Here is a 20,197-nt window from a genome sequence, read left to right on the forward strand (position 1 = left end):
TGATTTAAGTGACACTGTGTACACCATTTCTCTAGGCTATGTATGAAGATAGAGCTTTTGTTGATCAAATTTTATCTGTACTGAGTTTTGGGGGGGCCTGTTCGTTAATTCTTACGTGTTTCCTGCCCTTGCTTTGGATGCTAACAAAATTACACTTGCCAGAAGGGAAAAGGCTGATATTCCCGTACCTCATCTCAGCTGGACATCTTCGCTTACAACTTCTGATTTCAGGTGCCTGCCCATTTTCTAGCTGTGATCCCCAACAGCAACCCTTCAGTTCCCAGCAATAATGTCAGGTTAATGTGTCCTGTGCTTGTGCAACCTTGTCAGTGACAGCAAGGACTCATTTACTGGAATCATTTTCCCTGTTGTTGCTTGTGGTAAAGTCCATCAATAGGAAACTTTACAAGCATGCCTTTGTGCAGCTAGCTTGCTCCCAGTTTGCCCTGCCAGCAACAGGTAACTGTGCACATGAACTTCCTCAAAGGGGTGACTGGCAAATTCATAACTCTTCACAATTTCACCTTCTTGTTTGCTTTAGCCCAAATAAACCACTTGGGAATTGCTCTGTTCTTTGTACCTTCATCTGTGCTTTCATTTTCAGACTCCGTTGTCAGGTTCAATTTCCCAGGCAAGAATTCATTTCGAAAAGCAACTTGTGATCAGAGCTTTCAATGAAACTGTGAAAGAATAGATGGTCTTTACCAAAGCATCAGCATGGTGGATGACTATTTTCACTATGTTATAGCAATTTTGGTTCTGTTCATATCTGATTCTTGTGCTCAAAAATAATTTAAAGCCTGTGACAAGCTTTACTCATTGGGTTCTAACAGGTTATTTCCTTCAGATCAGGTGAAAGGTTCGTAAGGAGATCATAAATACTTGGTCTCCGTTCCTGAATGCAAAGGTCGCTTTGCATGACAACATTAAGCTGAATGTAAGAGTACAAGTGGATCTAGAACTGAAAGTCATTCTCTAGAATGACCAGCTGCTGAATGTGAGAAAGGAGTTCCTCCAAACCTCAGTAAGTCCAGATTTTTTTTTTTATGTTCTTTGATCTTTTTTTCTTATAATGTATCATTACAGTTAGATTTAGTTTTTAGCACTGCCTTTATATCTGGCAAATACAGATATTCTCTTATAGATCTGTTTTCATGTAAACATTTGCCGATGTTGGGAGCATTTATAACAGAATTTAATAAAACAGGTGAACTATCTTGTAGGTCAGTAGCTCAAAAAGTAAGTTTCCTTTCCACCTAAATGAAATCTGTTCAGTCATTGTCCAGGGTAACTGCAAAGCCTGGGTAACAATCCTTTTTAAAAAAAGGAGCTCATAAAGACTTTGAGAACCATTTGGGAAATTCAGAAATGGCATTATTATGTAGGTTTATTATGTGGGGGTGGGTTAATATCACCCTGCGGACAGGGAAAGGCAATTCTTTGCATATGTGCTCTCCCATTGGAGAAGGTGGGCTCTGCGGAACTAGCCCAAAGGATCAGAAAGTATTGTGAGGATCTTCTTTATAGTTCCATTTCAAACTTTTTGCAAAGTTCTTCCTTTCATAAGGCTTTCCTCTATGGTCATATGGTGTTGCTGCTGAACTGTCAGGCTTCAGTGCAGTCCCTGTTCTGAGAAGTCAAGCAATGAGGGTTAAGAGAGGAGAGGAGAGAGGAAAGAAAAGGAAAGAAAATGAAAGAAAAGGAAAGAAAAAGTAATTGTGTCTGCACTTCCCACACCTTTCCATCTTGTAAAATGGCTAATTTTGTCACATTTATTTGAGCATGGAAAACTATCATGCAAGCAGCTTTCCCATTTGCTGTGGTGCTGTTATTTCCCTGTTGAGGTCTACTTACAGTAGGGCAAATGATGTTTTTTCAGTATTTTATATTTTATGAATTAAAAGGACACAGAGCAGCTCAGAACTGGGCCTCTGCAAAGCATATACAGAACATCTGGGAAGCAGGTCACTCTCCGCAGTTTGTCACAGGTTTTAATTTTTCATTCCCTTCTCTCTTTGCAGTGGGGTGACAGCAGAAGACACCTCTCTCCTCTTCCACCATTACAGCAGGTTTCTTGGTTTTGCAGCTAGATTGATATCCAGGTAATATTATAATTATGCCATTAGTCCAAGGAGATTAGTGACATTTGGTCACTGAAGATGTCTGTAGCTATGGGTCTTTGACTGATTTTTTTCAATGATTCTCTTGCCTTCGTAACAGTGAGGTTGCCACTGTTACAGATTCACCCCGTAAACAAAACAACTCTGACAGAGTTGTTCAGTTAAGGTGAAATCTAGTTTACTGCATTACAGACTCTAAAGGAGAAAACTCCTCCACTTTCTAATCTTCCTGAATATTCAGCTTGGGTGCTGTGGTGAATAATAAGCCTGATTTTTTTCAGTGATATGGATGTGGCAGACAAGTCTGTGACAGCCTGGGGAAGAGCAATAACAATCCCTGACTCCTGACCCAGGGCCTTGTCAGTGTGATTACAGAACTGTGTCACTATCCTTTCAGTGAAAGATATGCAAAAATTGAACTTGTAAGAGGAAAAAAACAAGTTGGTTCTATTTCCTTTCTGAACAACTACTTGATTTCTTCTAGAATACTGTGATCTGAAAGCCAACAGCATGCCAACCAGTCCTCCAAGAGCGTAACATGCTTTCAAGCAGTGCTTTAGGTGATTTGCAGATCCCTCTTTTCTAACAGGGTCTAAGATCAGTTCTCAGTCATGTGCTTTCTGCACACTCCCGGAAGGTACTGATGACTTTCAGATCATGGTTCTTCTTATGGGATCAAGTGGCTGGGGAGAGACTGAAAGAAAAAAGGTAAAGCTGCGTAAACACATCTCATTTTCATCCAGAAAGCAGAGATGCATTCTAAAAGGGAGAACCCTAGTAAGTAAAAATAAAGTTGAGTGAAAATAAAGTGCAAAGTACAAGCAAGAGGAAATTAAGGTATTATACTGGGTGTGGTATTGAATCTTGTACCTGTCAGGGCTGGGTTCCCTATATATGTGTTGGGCACATTATTGTTTTTTGTAGCTGGCCAGGCAGATCTCTTCAGTACTGACCACCTCACTGGAGTTTCTGACTTCCTAGGCCACCATGGATAGTGAATATGAAAAGGATCACATCAAGAAGCTGCAGGAGCAGCGTATGTTCATGCAAAAGAAAACCTTCACCAACTGGATGAACAATGTCTTCTTCAGGAATAACGTAAGTAGCTACTATGCCTCTGTGCTTTTTTCCTGTTTGTGTGTGTGTGTTTGCTTGTTTTTAATTATTTCACCCACTGTAGTTTTCTGTTATTTTTGCAAATCCTTCCTAAGTGTCACCATTACACATGTATGCAAGCAAGAAAGGCTTTGACTAACCAGAGTGCTTCAGCCTGTATCTTCTACCTCACATCTATCTCCGTTGTCCACGCTACCTGTCTTCCCTGAAATTGGAGTTTACTTTTGTAGACTGTATACTGATAACCTTATAATGACCTATTAAGACCCATAATGGTCTTAAACTAAAAGAGGATAGATTTAGATTAGACATTAGGAAGAAATTCTTCACTGTAAGGATGGTGAGGCACTGGAACATGTTGACAAGAGAAGTTGTGAATGCCCCATCCCTGGAGGTTTTCAAGACCAGGTTGGATGGGGCCTTGGCTAACCTGATCTAGTGGGTGGCATCCCTACGTATGGCAGGGGGGTTGTAACAAGATGATTTTTAAGGTCCCTTCCAACCTGAGCCATTCTATGATTCTATGAATCCTGTCACTTTTGTGACACCCAGTTTATCTGGCTGATCTTCCCAGAGGAAGATCTTTATTTGTTCTTGTTCTTCTGAAAAGTTAAGTATCTACAAATGTTAGGATTTCCCTAAACAATACCCTATTTTTAATTGACTGAGCAAATTTTAAGGAGTTTCTGCTCTGCTCAAGACTTCTGGATAGAGGTCAGTCCAGCCTGAGCTGCTGCTCAGTTCTGAAAAAGTTGCCTTAGGTCTAGCAGCTTCAGAAATAGGATTGTGCAATTACAGATCTGTGCTTTCAGTACATCACAGACTTCCAGAAAGCATCAGAGGTAGCATATAGTTGACTTGTGTGTGTGTGAGGTAGTCCAACATATTCCAAAGGTCACCAGACTTGCTGCAGATTAACTAATTTCAGGCACAAATAATATAGCTATGTCACAGTATGGAATCATATCATCCAAGAACAATACACTTTTCTAGAGTCCATTGTTGATATTAATGAAAATGGACATTGGAGACACCAAGCAGGACCAGGCCTCTTTTTGCCATTCTAGCTCATGACTATTGTACAATGTTTCAGTATTATTAGATGCATTTTTTTCAGTGTAACGTTTTAATTTGCTGATTTGTGCAAAGGCAGCCTCAGAGCACAACAAACTTCTAAATTATTTTTTTATTATTCTGAGAGAGGAACTGCAAAACACATTCTTGTTTTGCTACCTGCAGAAAATTAAGCTTTTATGATGTAGGAAATTATTTCTATATAGCTAAAAATCAATGTATATACTTAGTCATTTTAAAAATGCATTCAAGTTCAAAGATTAAAATGTCAGTCATAACTTCCTGCACACTACTTGACTGTGTATCATGAAAGCATGCAAAGAAAATCCTGTGAGAGCTTTGCAAACCATATACGGTAAGAAGTGGTGCAGAGACTGAGAGCTTATCAAGGTCTTCTCAGCAATGTAGTAACCTCGTCAACACACACTTTAACTTGATAGGATCATACTACAGGACACTGCAGTATTCTCAGTTGCACTGTTGACTACTTCAAGTCTAGTGTTAAGGATACTACTGGACTGAATTTGTTAAGCAGTCTGTGATTTATGTTTATGTGGAGACATGCAACAAAGCTATTCCAACTGTTGCTGAGTGAGGCATAAAGCAGATATAGGAAGACAAATAAATTAAAATGGAACTATTCTTCATGAATAGAAGTGCCGCAGAATATAACAGCTTTAACTTTTGTTATGGTAATATACCGCAGGCAGAATTTTAAGATTATTTAATATAGAAAAAGAAGTAAAGATGGCAGCTAAACAGGGAGTTATTTACGGAGATAGTCAGAGAAAGTTGTCAGTTCTTGTTCCGCACAAAGTATAGACTTGAAGTCTCTCTAAGTTGCTTTTATGCTCGCAGTGATTTCTGGAAAAAAAAAAAAAAAAAAGTCTGTTAAACTGATTAGTAATTGGCCAGGAGTGATATACATCTCTATGTTACTCATCTCTTATTTTCCTTACATCTAACTATGCTCTGAATTAAAAATAAATAAATAAATAAATAAATTACTAAACTTCAGAAATATTTTCTCTCTCTCTCTTTTTTTGGGAGATGAAGAGATTATTTACCGTGATTTCAGAATCACAGTAAGTTATTGCTGGGTGTGTGGTATGGTTTTAATGTCACTTCTTGATGGCTAGTGGCATGAAGCCAAAAGGAAACGCCCAAGGCAAGCTCTTGTTAGATCAGAGTACATGTGATGTCATGTTGTATCACCTAAGCATTGGGTGACCTTACTAATGGCAGCAATGAAATACATTTTTATACAAGATCTTATTGTTTTGCTTAGTAATTGTGCCAAGTGTGAGATGCTAAATATAGAGACTTGAGTTGGTGGTGGAGATTTAAGCAGGTATTAACAGATCGTTAAGATTGTGGATTGTAAAATTAGTTGTGGAATGAAGCAAACCTGTTATATCTTCTCATTTCCTCTATTCTGCTTCACTTAATTTGGAGATTATTAACTCAAATTTGAAATGAAATGCATTGCTCAGAATAAAAAGCTGAAAGTATTCATTTCAATTGAAACAAAAAATGTCAACACTTCAAAATGTTTGATTTTGAAAATGATGAACTTTTTAATAATTTTCAATTTTTTTTTTTCTTATTTGCTCAATTGTGTTTTGGTTTGGTTTGTTGGTTTTGGTTTGTTTTGTTGTTTTTTTTACTTCCGCCTCCTTTCAGAAATAATGTCAGTCCTTATGCAAATCCATTGTTTTGTGAATTAAGAGTCATCACTTATCTATCCTTCACATATATGCAGTGACACACAGCAGACTCAGTGAAACAGCAACAAGATGTTGTTTGTTTAGTATTAAAAGTTGAGATTCTGTGGGCCAAATGTGCAGCCAGAGTTGATATTGTGTGACTGGTCTTTGCAGGTAAATGTTGAGATAGAAAATATTTACACAGACCTCAAGGATGGCATCTATCTCATGCAACTCCTTGAGTTGCTTTCTGGAGAATCTTTGCCCAGACCAAACCGGGGAAAGATGAGAGTACATTTTCTAGAGAACAACAGCAAAGCCATTACATTTCTGAAATCTAAGGTACGTTAATACTGATATTGATATTACAGATGACAAAAGTTTACATATGTTACTAATTAGTCTAATGTTCATATTTATCTTCTTCTCTAATACAGAATGTTCTTTGAATACAGGCCAGGTTTTATTAAAAGAAAAAAATGTCATCAGATTTTTAGTTGTATGAATAACGTGACTGAGAAATATCTAGAGTTCCTCCAAAACAAGTCACTTCTAAATGGAAATGTATTACATTTTGAAATGCTGATGTTACATTTCTCATAAGAAAACTGGGAAAAATACATACAAATATTCATTTTCACAATAGAAAATATCTATTTTTCTCAGACTCACATTTTCTGTTGGAAGTATTAGCCACATGAAAAGAATGTTGACCAGTTTTAATATTGAATAGAGGAAAGCTATAAGAAAAAAAAAAAGGGACTGGTAAATAAGAATATGTGACTCTAAGACGGAGACCAGAGCTGCTGGGAGAAAAAGTCATAGGAAACACAAAGCCATATGGGACAAGGAGAAGTTTACTGTGCCAGTGAAACTATTTGTTTTACTCATATAATTATATCACTCTTCTTCTATTATTATTATTTATTGGAGTTTTAGAAATAGAAGCTGTTTTATTCCGAAAATCCAAACCTTATTTCCCTGGTAAGTGAAGGAGAGTTGTGGGCTATAAAGAGTGGAACAAGGCAACCTATGAACATTTTTTGTTCCTCTAGCAAAGACAGTGACTGGTCTCATATTTGGGCAGCTTCTCGAAACAGTCCCTGCATGACTGAACTCAGATAAATGTTCTCTTAAGCTTGGGTAATTCTTGGTTACCTGTCCACAATTTCTGAATGAATTTAAAATATTTCTCAGCAGCATTTTTCTTCTCAGCCAACTTAAAATATTTCATTATTTACTTTTTAAAGTACATGTTATGTTTTCCCAGATGTTGGGGCAGAGCAAACATCATTAAACACAAAGCTACCTGGTGTAAAAATTGGGAATTCAGAGCTCTGATTTGAACAGCTTCAGCAAGTCATTGCGGTAGTTTTACATATTCCAGTTGTGTTTAGTTTAATGCTGAACAGATATTGGTTTATTATCAGGTACAAGTGAAAGTAATCGGTCCTGAGAATATTGTAGATGGTGACAGAACCTTAATCCTGGGACTCATCTGGATCATTATACTTCGATTTCAGATTTCATCTATCAGACTTGATAAGGTAAAACAAGGTCTTCATCTTTTTGCCTGGTTAGGGTAACGCGGAAATTTTGTAGAGCTTCAGGCCAGAAAGGACTGTTTTGGTGATGTTTCCCATTTATTTTGATCATGCAGATCTTATAATATTACCCAGTTACTTGCCAGCAATTTGTAAAAAGAATTGAATCTATTTCACAGTTTCTCAAAGAGGCAGAAAACACTGACTTGGAGATATATGGGATATTCATGTTCATCACTCACTTCTGAAAACCTTTCACTGGCTTTGACTCCAGAAAGAATTTATCTGATGACAGTTACCTTTAGATATGACCTACGGGCTGGTCCTTTTCTCTTTATCTCAAGAAAATTATTCTTTTTTTTTCTTTTTAAGAAAAAGTAGATATTTAACATGTACTCTTAAGTACATGAGAGATAAAATTCTATGAAGTCATTGTGAAATCAAAGTTAATGATTTCTAATAGATCTGAATACATTATTTTTTTCTGAATTCCAGATCAAAGCTAAGAGAGAAAATAAACTCTGTCTTGCTTTTTATTTGACTTTTACAAACCTTACAGAAGAATAAAAAAATAAAACTTAACACCTTCATTTCACATTATTATTTAGGAGTTCGTTCAATTAACTTTTACTTTGATAGAAAACTCCTACTTTCATTTTAAATCATTCTGCCCTCATGGCAGTTACAGTCTGGAAGTCATGACTGTTAGAGGGGATTTCCAAGTAGGACAGAAATAATACAAAGTGACCTTTGTTGGAAATGTAAGAGTAAAACCACTGATGCCACTTCCATATATTGTTCAAACTGATTTTCTTTTCCCTGATGTCTTCACAGGAAGAATTTGGAGGCAGAGCTGATCACCTATTTGCCAATGAAGCCTTACTAATCTGGTGTCAGCATAAAACTGCCAGCTATCCCAATGTAAATGTGAAGGACTTCTCTAAAAGCTGGAGTGATGGATTGGCCTTCAATGCACTCATTCATGCCCACAGGTAAAATCCGAGTTCAAGATGATTTGTTCTTTGCTGTTTCTTGTTCTGGCACAAGTTGTCTGAAGGGACAACTGTCTGTATTATATGTATTTGTCAAGAAACTGTAAAATTCTCTCCTTGCCCTTACTCACTGAAAACTCTTTTTTTTAAACAAATACACTGCCTCTGAGGGAGGGAGGAAGGAAGGAAGGAACAAAAGCTCCTGATTGGCTGCTTATTTTGATGAAAGTAAAATGGAATTTCTAAGGGAATACCACACATCTGAATAATGTTGCCCACTCACGTTGCTCATTTTCAAAAGTTATTATTTTAGAGACTGTTTTTATTGTATAACTTCTGTGAGCATTTATACCTTCTGATTTAATTGTAACAAAGCAAGCTTCTCGGTCTCTTTCTTCATTCTCTGGTCCTTGTAAAAGGTGTGAAGAAAACAACCCAAGCAGGAAAGAAAAACCACCTGGGACAAACTTGAACAGTTCATAGAATCGTAGAATAGTCTGGATTGGAAGGGACCTTAAAGATTGTCTAATTCCAACCACCCTGCCATGTGGCAACCACCCTGCCACACCTCCCACTAGACCAGGTTGCCCAAGGCCCCATCCAACCTGGCCTTAAACACTTCCAGGAATGGGGCATCCACAGCTTCTCTGGACAACCTGTTCCAGTGCCTCACCACCCTCATAGTAAAGAATTTCTTCCTAATATCTAATCTAAATCTCTTTTTTTTTTTTTTATTTTAGTTTAAAACCGCTTTTCACTAACAGTTCTGCTGCATCTTCTAGCAGAATACCGTGTTGTGACCATGAAACTTACCCAGCTGGGAGTCATCTCCCTGTTCAGAATTGCTAGTCTAATGGGCGTTGTTTTTCACCCATCAGTGAAAATGAGAAATAAGTGAAGGTCAGAGATTTGCTGGGAGTGGTATTTCAGTTTCATAAAGGAGAATTTTCTTCCTGCTGTGTAGATGAGATATGATTCTCTTTAATAAAACGTAGGGTCAGACAGATTAATTTCAGCATTTCTATCAATCACATTCCTTAGTCTAATAAACAGTTTATGGCTTATTGTCTGAAAGAACTTAAAGCAAACAGAAATCTATCTTCTCTTTTCTCTCTGTTCTTCTCCTTCCCCAGGCCTGATCTTATCCAGTATAGCTCGCTGCGGCAGGACCAACCCATCAAAAACCTGAACAATGCCTTCAATGTTGCTGAGAAAGTGCTAGGGATCAGCAAACTGCTTGATGCTGAGGACGTGGCAGTACCTTATCCAGATGAGAGATCCATCATGACTTATGTGTCACTCTATTACCACTACTTCTCCAGAATGAAACAAGGCCAGACAATCCAAAAGCGACTTGCCAAAGTAAGTGCATTCCTATCTTCAGAAATTAAAAGTTTCATACATAGAGTTGTATTTGTGTTGGAAATGTTTTTTACTGCAAGCTCAGCTTCAGGATAATTTGAACTGAATCAAATTGCATAGCCATTTCAAAGACCTTGTATTGTCACTTGAATCATGAGAAGCGTCTGTAGGCTCTGATTTCTAAAGGAATTGAAATTACCTCACTGGAAATCGATCCATTTTTGACCTCACAGTTTGTTTGAGAGCTATTGTGCCTCTAATGCACTTGAAGCCATATAGATCTCATTAATCTTGGGAGAATTACAGCTAGGCAAAAGCAGAGACAGTCAAGAATTTTCTAATTTAATAGGAAAGATGATTCCTTATTCTGTGAGACTACTTTGAACTTCTGTTTCCTATGAAAATCTTCATTCTTTCTTCCTAACTCCTTAGTCAGGTCCAAAGTGCAAAGAAAGAGGTGAAAAATGAGCACGCGCAAAAGAAGGGAGAAATCTAGAAAAAAAAAGCAAACCACAGCTAAAATACGTATATATATTTTAATCAGTTTCATTGTACATTTAGTCTTACATAAGACTATGAGTCACATTAAAACTACTTGCATCCTGCTAATGGAAAACTGAAGGAAGTTTGAGTAGATCTTGGCCAAAATATTGTGATTGTTCATTGAAGATCAGTTCCCTAGGAGAGAATTTCTTTTCTACCTTCAGAATAATTCATTCTTTTGTTTGTTTGTTTGTTTATTGTTTGTTTTTTTGTGGTTTTTTTTTTTTTTCAAATATACAAAACAGCCCACAGAAAACCTGTACACTCAGATTGGGGCCTACACGTATAACTGGACGTAACTAACTGCCTGTACAGTTAAGGGGGAATATCTTGCTCAATGGGAGGCACAAAACTGGGACATCCCTGGTGGTGACAAGGCAGAAACCTTTTGTGAAGCAGAGCTTGCTCAGCTAAGCAGTGTGGAACAAGAATAAGATGATCCTGAAATGTGTATCAGTAACAGTGATGTTCTCTAGAGAAGTTTCAGATGAGAGCCAGACTTCGAATTTTATTAAACAAAGATTGGGTGTAAGTGAGGAGAGTGGGATTAGACTGGACTCCACCTGAAACTCTGCTTTTTGGCTAGAATTAACAGACTATGTCTCTGTATTAAGGGGAAACACAGCAATAATGTTTTTTACTCTGTTGTTTTTTAGTTTTTGTTGTGCTCCATTTTTTTTTCACTTTGTATATTCATTCTTTTCTCTCTTTCCGCTTATATACTTTTTCTCTGTCTCTTTCAGTATTTTTACACTGTCTCTAATATTGTTCTCCTGTCTTCCTGCATTTCTTACATACACAAGCATAGAGAAGGATAGCAAAGCAGATGTTAATCTCCTCATGTCCTTAGTCCCCTCAAATAGGCAGCTCTGAATTTACTAATAGGATTGGGGAGGGAAGCCTGAATGTGTCAAGGAAGCCTTTGAGCTGAGACTAAGTGGGTGACCAGGATGGCAGTGAGAATCACCCTGGGGAGGTGAATCTGCTTTCTCCCACCCACATGAGGTGACCATGCACTTACTGGGATCTTTCAGCAAGAACTGGGTACGATGGCAGAAAATACAGAATGGAGCCCTGACACCATGGGCTACTTTTCCTTCGCTCAAGGTTGGTGCTGTTTTACTCCTTTTCCAGCACTGTGATGTTTATTCATTGCCAAGTGCATTTTCTGCTAGGGAAAAGCAGATTACCAGTTGCAAGGCGTGGGTCTTTGCTCAGCGCCGTCTCTCTTACTAATCTGCCTGCTTGGGGCAGGCAGGCTCAGGCAGACGACAGAAGCAGATGACATTGTTCAGCATTAACCCTGATGTCTGCAGAGAGGCTACTGAGTTAGAGTGAGGGAAAAAAATATAAAGTAAAAATACAAAGATGGAAAAATATATAAAATGGAAAGAAAGGATGAATTATTCCTAACACTTTTTATTTCACTATGGATTTCATGTTTGCTACATGGATAGCATTTACCTGAAGTTGAGATAAATGCAAACCAGACCACAGATGAAAGAGAGAAATGTCATGAACTTGAAAAATTACTATTGAATCAGAGTTAACATTTTTACCAACCCCTGTTCGGCTATGATGAATTCTGTTTCTCTGATAATTTATATAAAGTGAAATAGCTCCAACAGAAGAGATTGAGAAGGACCTGTTTGACCACAGGCTGCTTGTTGACATGTGAGAGAACCAAGATCTTGTCAGATGGTCTTCCCCACACAAGGTGGTTGAGCCGAAGAGGAGGTGATTGCATATTAACAGATAGAATAAGATCGTTTATTTTTATGAAAGAGAATTTTATAAAAGATCTTAATTTTGTTCCATTGTGAAACAAAAAATCTGAACCTTCAGTTTGGGATTCTTGCTTTCTGGTCAGCACACGCAGGAACTGCTGACAGTCTCCATGCGCATGTTCTTAATTCCAAAATTATCCTTTTCTCAAATAAAAACTGAAATGAGATGTTAAAGAATATTTATTTATCTGTGTCATTGGATAAATTGGAAGGTCATTCTAGGATTTCACCTGCCCTCGGGTATGACAGCTATTACCACCTTGGTGATATACCTATTCCCAGTGGAAGGCATCCCTGCCCATGGCAGGGGATGGGAAGTAGATTATCTTTAAGGTCCCTTCCAACCCAAACCATTCTATGATTGTTATAAAAATGCAACGACTGTGGCAATCTGCTTGTTAAATGTTACCTTCCTGACACATATTGCAGTATTTGGTTCCTAAGCTTAGTTTAAGAAGATGCTGCATTCTGTTTACCCATCTTGTTTTATTCTGCTTCTTATGTGTCTTGTAACTTTATATTCCCATTACAGATCGTGTTCCTCCTGAAGGAAATAGATGACTTGAAGCTTCTGTATGAGCAGATGGTCTCTGACCTCCTGAAATGGATTAAACAGAAGGTGATTGAGCTGGATGACCGTCGTTTCCCCAACTCTCTTCAGGAAATGTGGCTGCTCATGTCCAACTTCAAGACCTTCCGCACTGTGGAGAAACCCCCCAAATATCAAGAGAAGGGCATGATTGAAGCTCATCTCTTCAACATCAGGACCAAGCAGAGAGCCAACAACCAACGACCATACCTGCCCCCAGAGGGGAGGACACTGCAGGATGTGGAAAAGCACTGGATTATCCTGGAAAAGGCAGAGCACAGCCGCGGAAAAGCACTGCAGAAGGAGATGCTGAGGCTAGAGAAGCTAGAACAGCTAGCCCAGAGGTTCCTGAAGAAAGCAGCCCTACGTGAGTCCTACTTGGAAGACATGAGGAAAGTGATTGGGAAGCAGGACTTCTGGCCGGAGAGTGCAGACAGGATGGAAGCTGCCAGTAAGAAGCTGGAAGCCATTGTGGCAGATGTACTCCCCAGGAAGGAACGCTTCACAGCTTTGGCCGAAATGGCCAGGGTCATCAGCCAGGAGAACTATCACAGCAAAGATCAGATCGTGAAGAAGTGAGTGATGGTCATAAGACCATGTAATGGCGAAGGTTGAAATTAGTTGAATTTTTGTGGTGTGAAGGAAAAAGATGAATTGTAGCTATGGATCATAGCTCTGCTCCCCATGGGTAGAACTGGCAGGAACTTCTACCTGTGAACAGTTTCAGCAGATAAGATAAATGGTTTCTCCTCCCCTCCCCTCCCCTCCCAGTTATACAAGAGTAAACCAAACTCTTTATGAGAGCAGTTTGTGACCTATGACATGGTTTAGATTATTTTTTTACTTTAGGTAGCCATTTAAAAAGTACTTTTTTTTTTGTTCCATGCCTCCCTCTCCATTGTATCAGATAAAAGCAGTATGGGATGTCAGGTGTGAGAATCCATAAACATCAATTTCTAAATTTAAAAAGTCAATGACAATTGATATGCTAGACAAAATTTATCCTCATGGCCACACTAATTAGATAACAAAGTTGCTTTGACCTATTTTGCGATTGTGGCCCATCCTCCTCCACTAGTAGCAACACCTTTGTGTGTTCATTTAGCTCTTCTAAAGCTGCAAGCACTGGGATTTTTTTCCCATGCTGCCCAAAATGTTTGATCCAAGCTGGTCAGTCATTTCTCTCCTTCCCTTATAGGCAAAGCAGCATTTCAAAGCAATGGCAGGATCTTCTGGATCAGCTGCAAAAACGACAACACTCTCTGAATACAATGCAGGAGATTCTGGGCCTTCTGAGGGACATCGATGCTATTACAGAAGAGCTGAAGGAGCTGCAGGTACTGATCCCTCTCCAACAGCACACAGCTGACCCTGTTACGTGTGTGTGTCCCTGAACAAGCCCCCGTATTCCAGGGGCTGCTGTGGACTACAGTACTCACTTTCTGGTACCAACATAAAATAAGTCAGTCATTTATAGAACAAATACACCGTTTTTACATGGGTGCCTAACTGTGAATGTCGTCATTGCTGGTACCTACATGAGAAAAAACAGTCTTTGTTACAGGGACTCTCTCTAATCATAAAGCCAGATACGGTATTGCTAGGTGTGCACTACAGGTTCAAATTATGTAGTAAAATAAAGACAGTACATCTCTCACCTAAATTTAGAAGTCTGAAGGCAAAAGTGGGGAAAAAAACAGCCTTCTGTTTCCATCTCAGGTAATTCCATAGCTCAGGCATATGTCTGGGTTTTAGGTATCTAAACTTCTAAGAGAGAAAAATTCTACTGCAAATGCACAGTGGTTGCTGTTAGCAAGAATTTCCAAGTGTTACTAGGGCGTCAGAGCCCAAAGTCTTCTCTTTAGCATAGGAAATAACTGCTTTCACATTGATTTTGTAACGGCAGACAGCATATATACATTCTTTGGTCTTGCCTTGTTTTACTTAAACACAGAAAAATTCCTAGAACTGAAGGATGTGTTATACCTAAATTGAAGGAGTCAACAGGTTATATAAAGTTGTGAATTTCAAATTAAAGATAAGAACTATCCATAAGTTATGAATCTGTCTGTCCTAGTGTTAGTCAGCAAAGAACATCTATTGATAATCATGTTGTTGGAACCATGCTAGCCTGAGGATATGAAATGAAAGATTGGTAAAGAAATATAACACCCTACGTTGGACTAATTGATGCAATTAGGAAGAGAACAGAATTTAAAGCACACAATTCCTTCACCAGACCCAAATAAAATACAATGAAATAATTACTATTTTCATTATTTAGATAGCAAAGTCAAGTAAGTTTCTAAAACAAAAAAGCCCTGCATTCAAAATACCCCATTAAATGGGGTATTGCAGAATTCCCCAAATACAGATTGTGAATCAATCTGCATAGGGATGGGTGTATAGGAAATGGCTATTCTTGTGCACAAGATTTCTGAGATCTTAAGTGCTTACTCAACAGAAATAATTTAGATGTAAAAACAGATACTTATTTGAAGAGACCATTGCTAAAGTAGATGATAGAAACTAGATGATAGAAACTCTGGATTCTTGCCATTATCTTGGGAAATTGAAAGAAAAGTATGATTCCTCTAATTAGGCAGCTTTTCATAACTGACGTTGTTCTTTTACATTTAGAAGCTATCAAAGTTAACAGGAAACTTTGAACTGATTTCTTTTTGTACTGAGCCCTTGGATGCATTCTCTGCCAATGCCTTTTGTTTCTTGCTTTGTTTGCAGGCACTGGTGAATTCCCAGGACTGTGGGAAGCAACTTCTAGAAGTAGTAGATTTGCTGCAAAAGCACAATTTGGTTGACTCGCAGATCTCTTCCTATGATGACAGACTGACACACATCACTCAAAGGACAGCAGAAATCAGCAAGGACAGCACAGTTAAACCAGAAGTGCTTTATGCAAAAGTTCAGATGCTTCGTCAGCTGTATCAGAACCTTATAGTTCTGAGCAAAACACGGTAGGACTCTGCTTATGGCTCTCCTCTTCCTGATTAGGGTAGTCAATCAGTCCCTCTTAATCAGAAGACACAGCTTCCTCACATTTGAATTTTTTCATTTCTCCATTTATAAAGACATAACACAAGCAACTTAAGTGTTTTTTATTACAGCTGACTGAAAGAGATGACTCGCTATTATAAATAAAGAATAGATTGATTCTCAGCATTTCTTTTGACTTGCTTTATGTGTAGTTTGAATATCGCATGCTTATCTCCTTATTTCCTAGAGGTAGAGGGAAATTTTACTTTGTTTCCCATGTTTTCTTGCATGAATAGATTAAGCTGTGACAAAAAGGAGTTAGAGACATTGGAATTTTCTGTTTTCAAAGTTCTGAAGCTCTTTGATTATGCTATTCTGTACCATTTTCTCCTTAGGATCCTAATTCTGACTTAGATATACTGTTTGTTTCTTTGTTTCAGAAAATCTCAGCTAGAAGAGGCTTTGAAGCTATTTGAATTCTTCCGTGACTGCAAAGAGGAAGAATCATGGATCTCTGAGAAATGGAAGCTAGCAAGAACAACAACATTAGGGAAAGATGTCAGCCAGATTACAGCTTCTATTCAGAAGCACAAGGTATCTTATCACGCTGGTAGTGTCTTTTCTTTGTGTATAGCACAATTTTAGAACATCTATGTTCCTCAGTCAGTGCAGCAGTTATAAGAAAACTGTCAAATCACTTGTTATCTCAAGTGTCATGACCAGTGTTTGGAATTTAAAAAAAAAAAAATTTTTTTGTTTTTCCCAATCACTTTTCCTAGCCAGAAGAGATATGAGGAAACAAAGAGATGGTAAAAAAAAAAAAAAAAAAAAAAAAAAAACAACTGATCACTAATAACAGCAGTTAGGGTGGGAGCCCCATGGATAGCATTGTTTAAACTGTGTAGAAATAACACTTTTCCTAAAAGCTTGCTGTGGACTAATGTCGCAAGTTTAGCTATATGAGCTACTGCCTTTTTCTCGCAAAGAATCATTATAAACGAGTGTAGAGACCTTGTTTGTCACTCAAGTTGGACTAGAGTGACAAAACTGAAACAGGAGCCTCTTTAGTAGTTTTAATGTGTGTGTGCATTTGTTTATGTACTTGCTGCTTCTGAAAGGCATGAGACACCTGAATTGGTGGACCACAAGCAAATATCTCCTTCAGAGAAGACTGTATAATAAACTTGCCTTTGCAAAAAGTAGGACGGTTACTTGTGTGTGGGGAACAGGGATCAATCATCCTAGGGTTCAGGGAAAAGTCATAGGCACAGATAAGACGCAGGGCTCTTGCAAATGTATTTATTATAGTAGCTGAGAATAGGAACGCCCTTTTTTGTTCTTAGCTGGTGGTGAGTGAATGAGTTGAGCTCACGTGTCTCCTAACCCACTGCTAGGCTCTCGAAGCGGAATGCAACTCCCACAGGGCCATTTGCGCAGATGTGATGAGGAGAGGCTGGGAGCTGGGCCAGAAGAATCCTGCACGTGAGGACGACATCCTGAGACAGACAGACAACCTCCAAAAGTTGTGGCAGCAGCTCCAGGATGAGGTGGCTAATCGCAAAAGTCGCCTGCAGGCAGCAGCTCTCATCAAACAGGTAAGCAGGTCTTTGCTGTGGCGTATGGTACGGGGGACACAGATGTGGTTTGGTTCTGCCCCGTGTCACTGCATAAAGGGCAACAGTGCAAGGAAGTCTTCAGGTGTCACTCAGTCATGAGAAAGAGATCTCCAGCTGTTCAGTCTTGTCTCTCCTGCAAGCCAGCTAGGCAGGGGATTTGAGTGGTTTGTGCCTAGCGGAGTACTGTGACTGGGGGTAGCTGTGTGACATTTTTTCTAGAATGAGAAAAAAAATCAACCCACACAGAAAATCTAAACAGAACATGCATGCCATAAGGCTTGGATCAACCATGATTTTTTTCAAAGCCTGGGAAACATCTTACTGTGCCTTTCTGATCTACACAGACCTTTTACATATACAAACATTCACACATCTGCAGATAGGTAGCTCTTATAAAATTAGCATTTACAGATCACATTACAGAGTTTCAGGTATTATTATTGTCCCTTTCCCGCATTTTTTCCTCAGTCTGTTGCTTGAACAAAGCTTAACAGCTCTGTTCTTGACAAAGTCTAAATTCTCTCCTCTATCTAGTAAATTTAACATCATTATTGTGTTTTACTTCTTTCTTTTCCCTTCACTACTACGGTTTTTATTTTGTTGTTTGGCCAACTTCTGGGGGAAAAAAAGATTTTGTTGTAGGCTGAGTTCATTGTTCATTGCTGGTTAATTTTTAGAGCCTTCAGAAACAAATATTTTGGAATTATGAAGTGTCTACCAATGTCGTACATTCCAGCTTTCTTTCAACACTACCATTAAACAGCATAAACCTTTAGTTAGGTTTCTTTAAAGAGTTATAGAAGGCAATGTTTGAATCTATTTACTCACTGTGATTCTCTGAATTATCTGTACGGTATAATAATGAAGAACATCAAGGACTTAAAGCTTTAGAGCCACCTTATTTATAGCTGTCACAACACCTGGAGGTAACCCTATAGCTATAGACCTAATGTCACTTCTGCCTTGTTTATTATTTTCAAAAGAGAAAGGAGTTGGTTATGATACCTTCAGGATGAAACCACGTGCTTTCTAATTCTGTGTTCCCTTCAGTACTTTGCTGACATTGATGAAGCAAATTCATGGTTGCGAGAAAGGCAACCCCTTCTGGCCAGCAAGGACTATGGAAAAGATGAATCGAGTGCTGAAGCCCTGCTGCATCGTCACTTGCGCCTGGAAAAGGAGATTACAGCCTATTCCACAGAGATGAGACGTCTGAAAGAGCAGGCTGGTATCGCAGCAAAGCAAGCACCAGCTGCTGTAAGTAGATGAGTGGTCATGTCATATTTTGTTCATTTGTTTTATAATTATTAAAGCTGGCTAGAAATGTCACACAATATTTTTCAATTGAAAAATACTGTTCGAATGTTATCTATTTTTTTCAGTAAGGCATCAATTTCAACAGAATTTTCTTTTCTAAACAAAGAGAATAAAACGTTTTGTTAAGTTTGAATTGTTGCATTTCAGGATGGAATGGGTTATGTTTTAAAATTACCTTGCCTCTGATACTTTTATAATTTTATATTATGGAAATTATATGAGAATTATTTTTTTTAATTTGGTAGAAATATTGAATTGGAACTGAAGCAAATTTTTAGATGACGAAGTTCATTGACCAGTCTTAGCCTACCTCATTAGTGTTCTGTGAAATGCTAGAGATATGCTCATCTGTATTATTTCCCTCCACTGGTCTTCACAGATCCCATCTCACCCTTTATTCTCATAATAGTATTCATTTCAACTAGCTTCAAAAAGTATTAAAAAAAAAAAAAAGCATTAGGATGCAGATTCTTTGTTTTGTTAGCAATTTTTAAAGTTAAGAAAACCCCTTGTTGATGTGGGCACAAAATGAGAATTTTTAGTCAAAATATTTTAAACTGAGCTAAATAAAACTTCTTTAAATAAAATTTGAATGTCTTTCGGTTATTTGGTTAATTCTTTCAAATAATAAATAAAAAAGGAAACAGATTCAAACAAATCCTGGAAATATTTTATTTAGAAGGTCAGAATGTTGTGGTCTGAACTAGCAAGTCCGAATTCTCCTTCTATGTGAATTTTTTATCCAAATCATAAATATTCATCCACTTGATTCTGTTAAATTTTCCTTCACAGATGGTTAAGACGGAAGCCCCAAGTGACTTGAATCAAAAGACAACTAAGCTACCATTCAGCCGAACCTGGGCTACATCTGAAACTGCATTTCCTGGAAGCTCCAGTACAGATGTTCATTTTGTTCCAGAGAACATCTGGAAGACCCAAGATGAAATAGACTCACTTTATGAAAATCTACAGAGCATGGCTGAGGTACAGCATTCCCATTAATGTTATGTGATTCACAAAAATAGCCAAGTCCAAAGCAATGCAAAGTGAGGTTAGGTGCTGTGCCAGCTTCTGCTTTTCAGTTCCAATACTATGCCTCAGTCAGGAACAATGCAGCTGCTATTCAGGGTGGAACTTGCAGGGTTGAGATTATCACTGAAGTGTCCTAAATCAATGCTGGAAAATGTAAACAAATGTAATATGCATTCTCCATATTCTCCATTTATTAACTTTCACTCCTACCTGCTACAGTCCTGCCTAACAAACCAGCAAAAACATGTTGTATGGGGTAAGTCTTCGGTAAATCTTCAGTCAGCAGCAAGAGGCACAGTGGCCTTGCTGCCTGTCCAGGGCTGAGCACACTAACTGCTTCTCTTAAACTTTATAAATCACTTGCTCTGGGAAGAAGTATTGTGAGTTTAAGGTAACACATTCTGT

General features: G+C 38.3%; 1 protein-coding gene across 2 annotated transcripts in view; it reads left to right on the forward strand.

Annotated features, from left to right (window-relative positions):
* The first annotated feature begins 786 nt into the window (after nt 1–786).
* SPTBN5 (spectrin beta, non-erythrocytic 5) overlaps nt 787–20,197 on the forward strand; it is a 98,847-nt gene continuing 79,436 nt past the window's right edge. Inside the window, exons 1-14 of one of the 2 annotated variants that reach the window (XM_083836480.1) lie at nt 787–1,024; nt 2,022–2,102; nt 3,102–3,218; nt 6,191–6,358; nt 7,447–7,563; nt 8,395–8,552; nt 9,686–9,914; nt 12,777–13,408; nt 14,032–14,170; nt 15,576–15,808; nt 16,268–16,421; nt 17,222–17,422; nt 18,494–18,700; nt 19,553–19,744. In XM_083836480.1, coding sequence (XP_083692606.1) covers nt 3,108–3,218; nt 6,191–6,358; nt 7,447–7,563; nt 8,395–8,552; nt 9,686–9,914; nt 12,777–13,408; nt 14,032–14,170; nt 15,576–15,808; nt 16,268–16,421; nt 17,222–17,422; nt 18,494–18,700; nt 19,553–19,744 — 2,541 coding nt within the window. In that variant the 5' untranslated portion in view covers nt 787–1,024; nt 2,022–2,102; nt 3,102–3,107. Of the gene's footprint in view, nt 1,025–2,021; nt 2,103–2,848; nt 3,219–6,190; nt 6,359–7,446; nt 7,564–8,394; nt 8,553–9,685; nt 9,915–12,776; nt 13,409–14,031; nt 14,171–15,575; nt 15,809–16,267; nt 16,422–17,221; nt 17,423–18,493; nt 18,701–19,552; nt 19,745–20,197 lie in introns of those variants that run through there. The other variant, XM_083836481.1, reaches the window with a different exon arrangement.

The sequence above is a fragment of the Anser anser genome (genome assembly GCF_964211835.1).
Source record: "Anser anser genome assembly, chromosome: 5".
In the NCBI taxonomy this organism is placed as follows: domain Eukaryota; kingdom Metazoa; phylum Chordata; class Aves; order Anseriformes; family Anatidae; genus Anser; species Anser anser.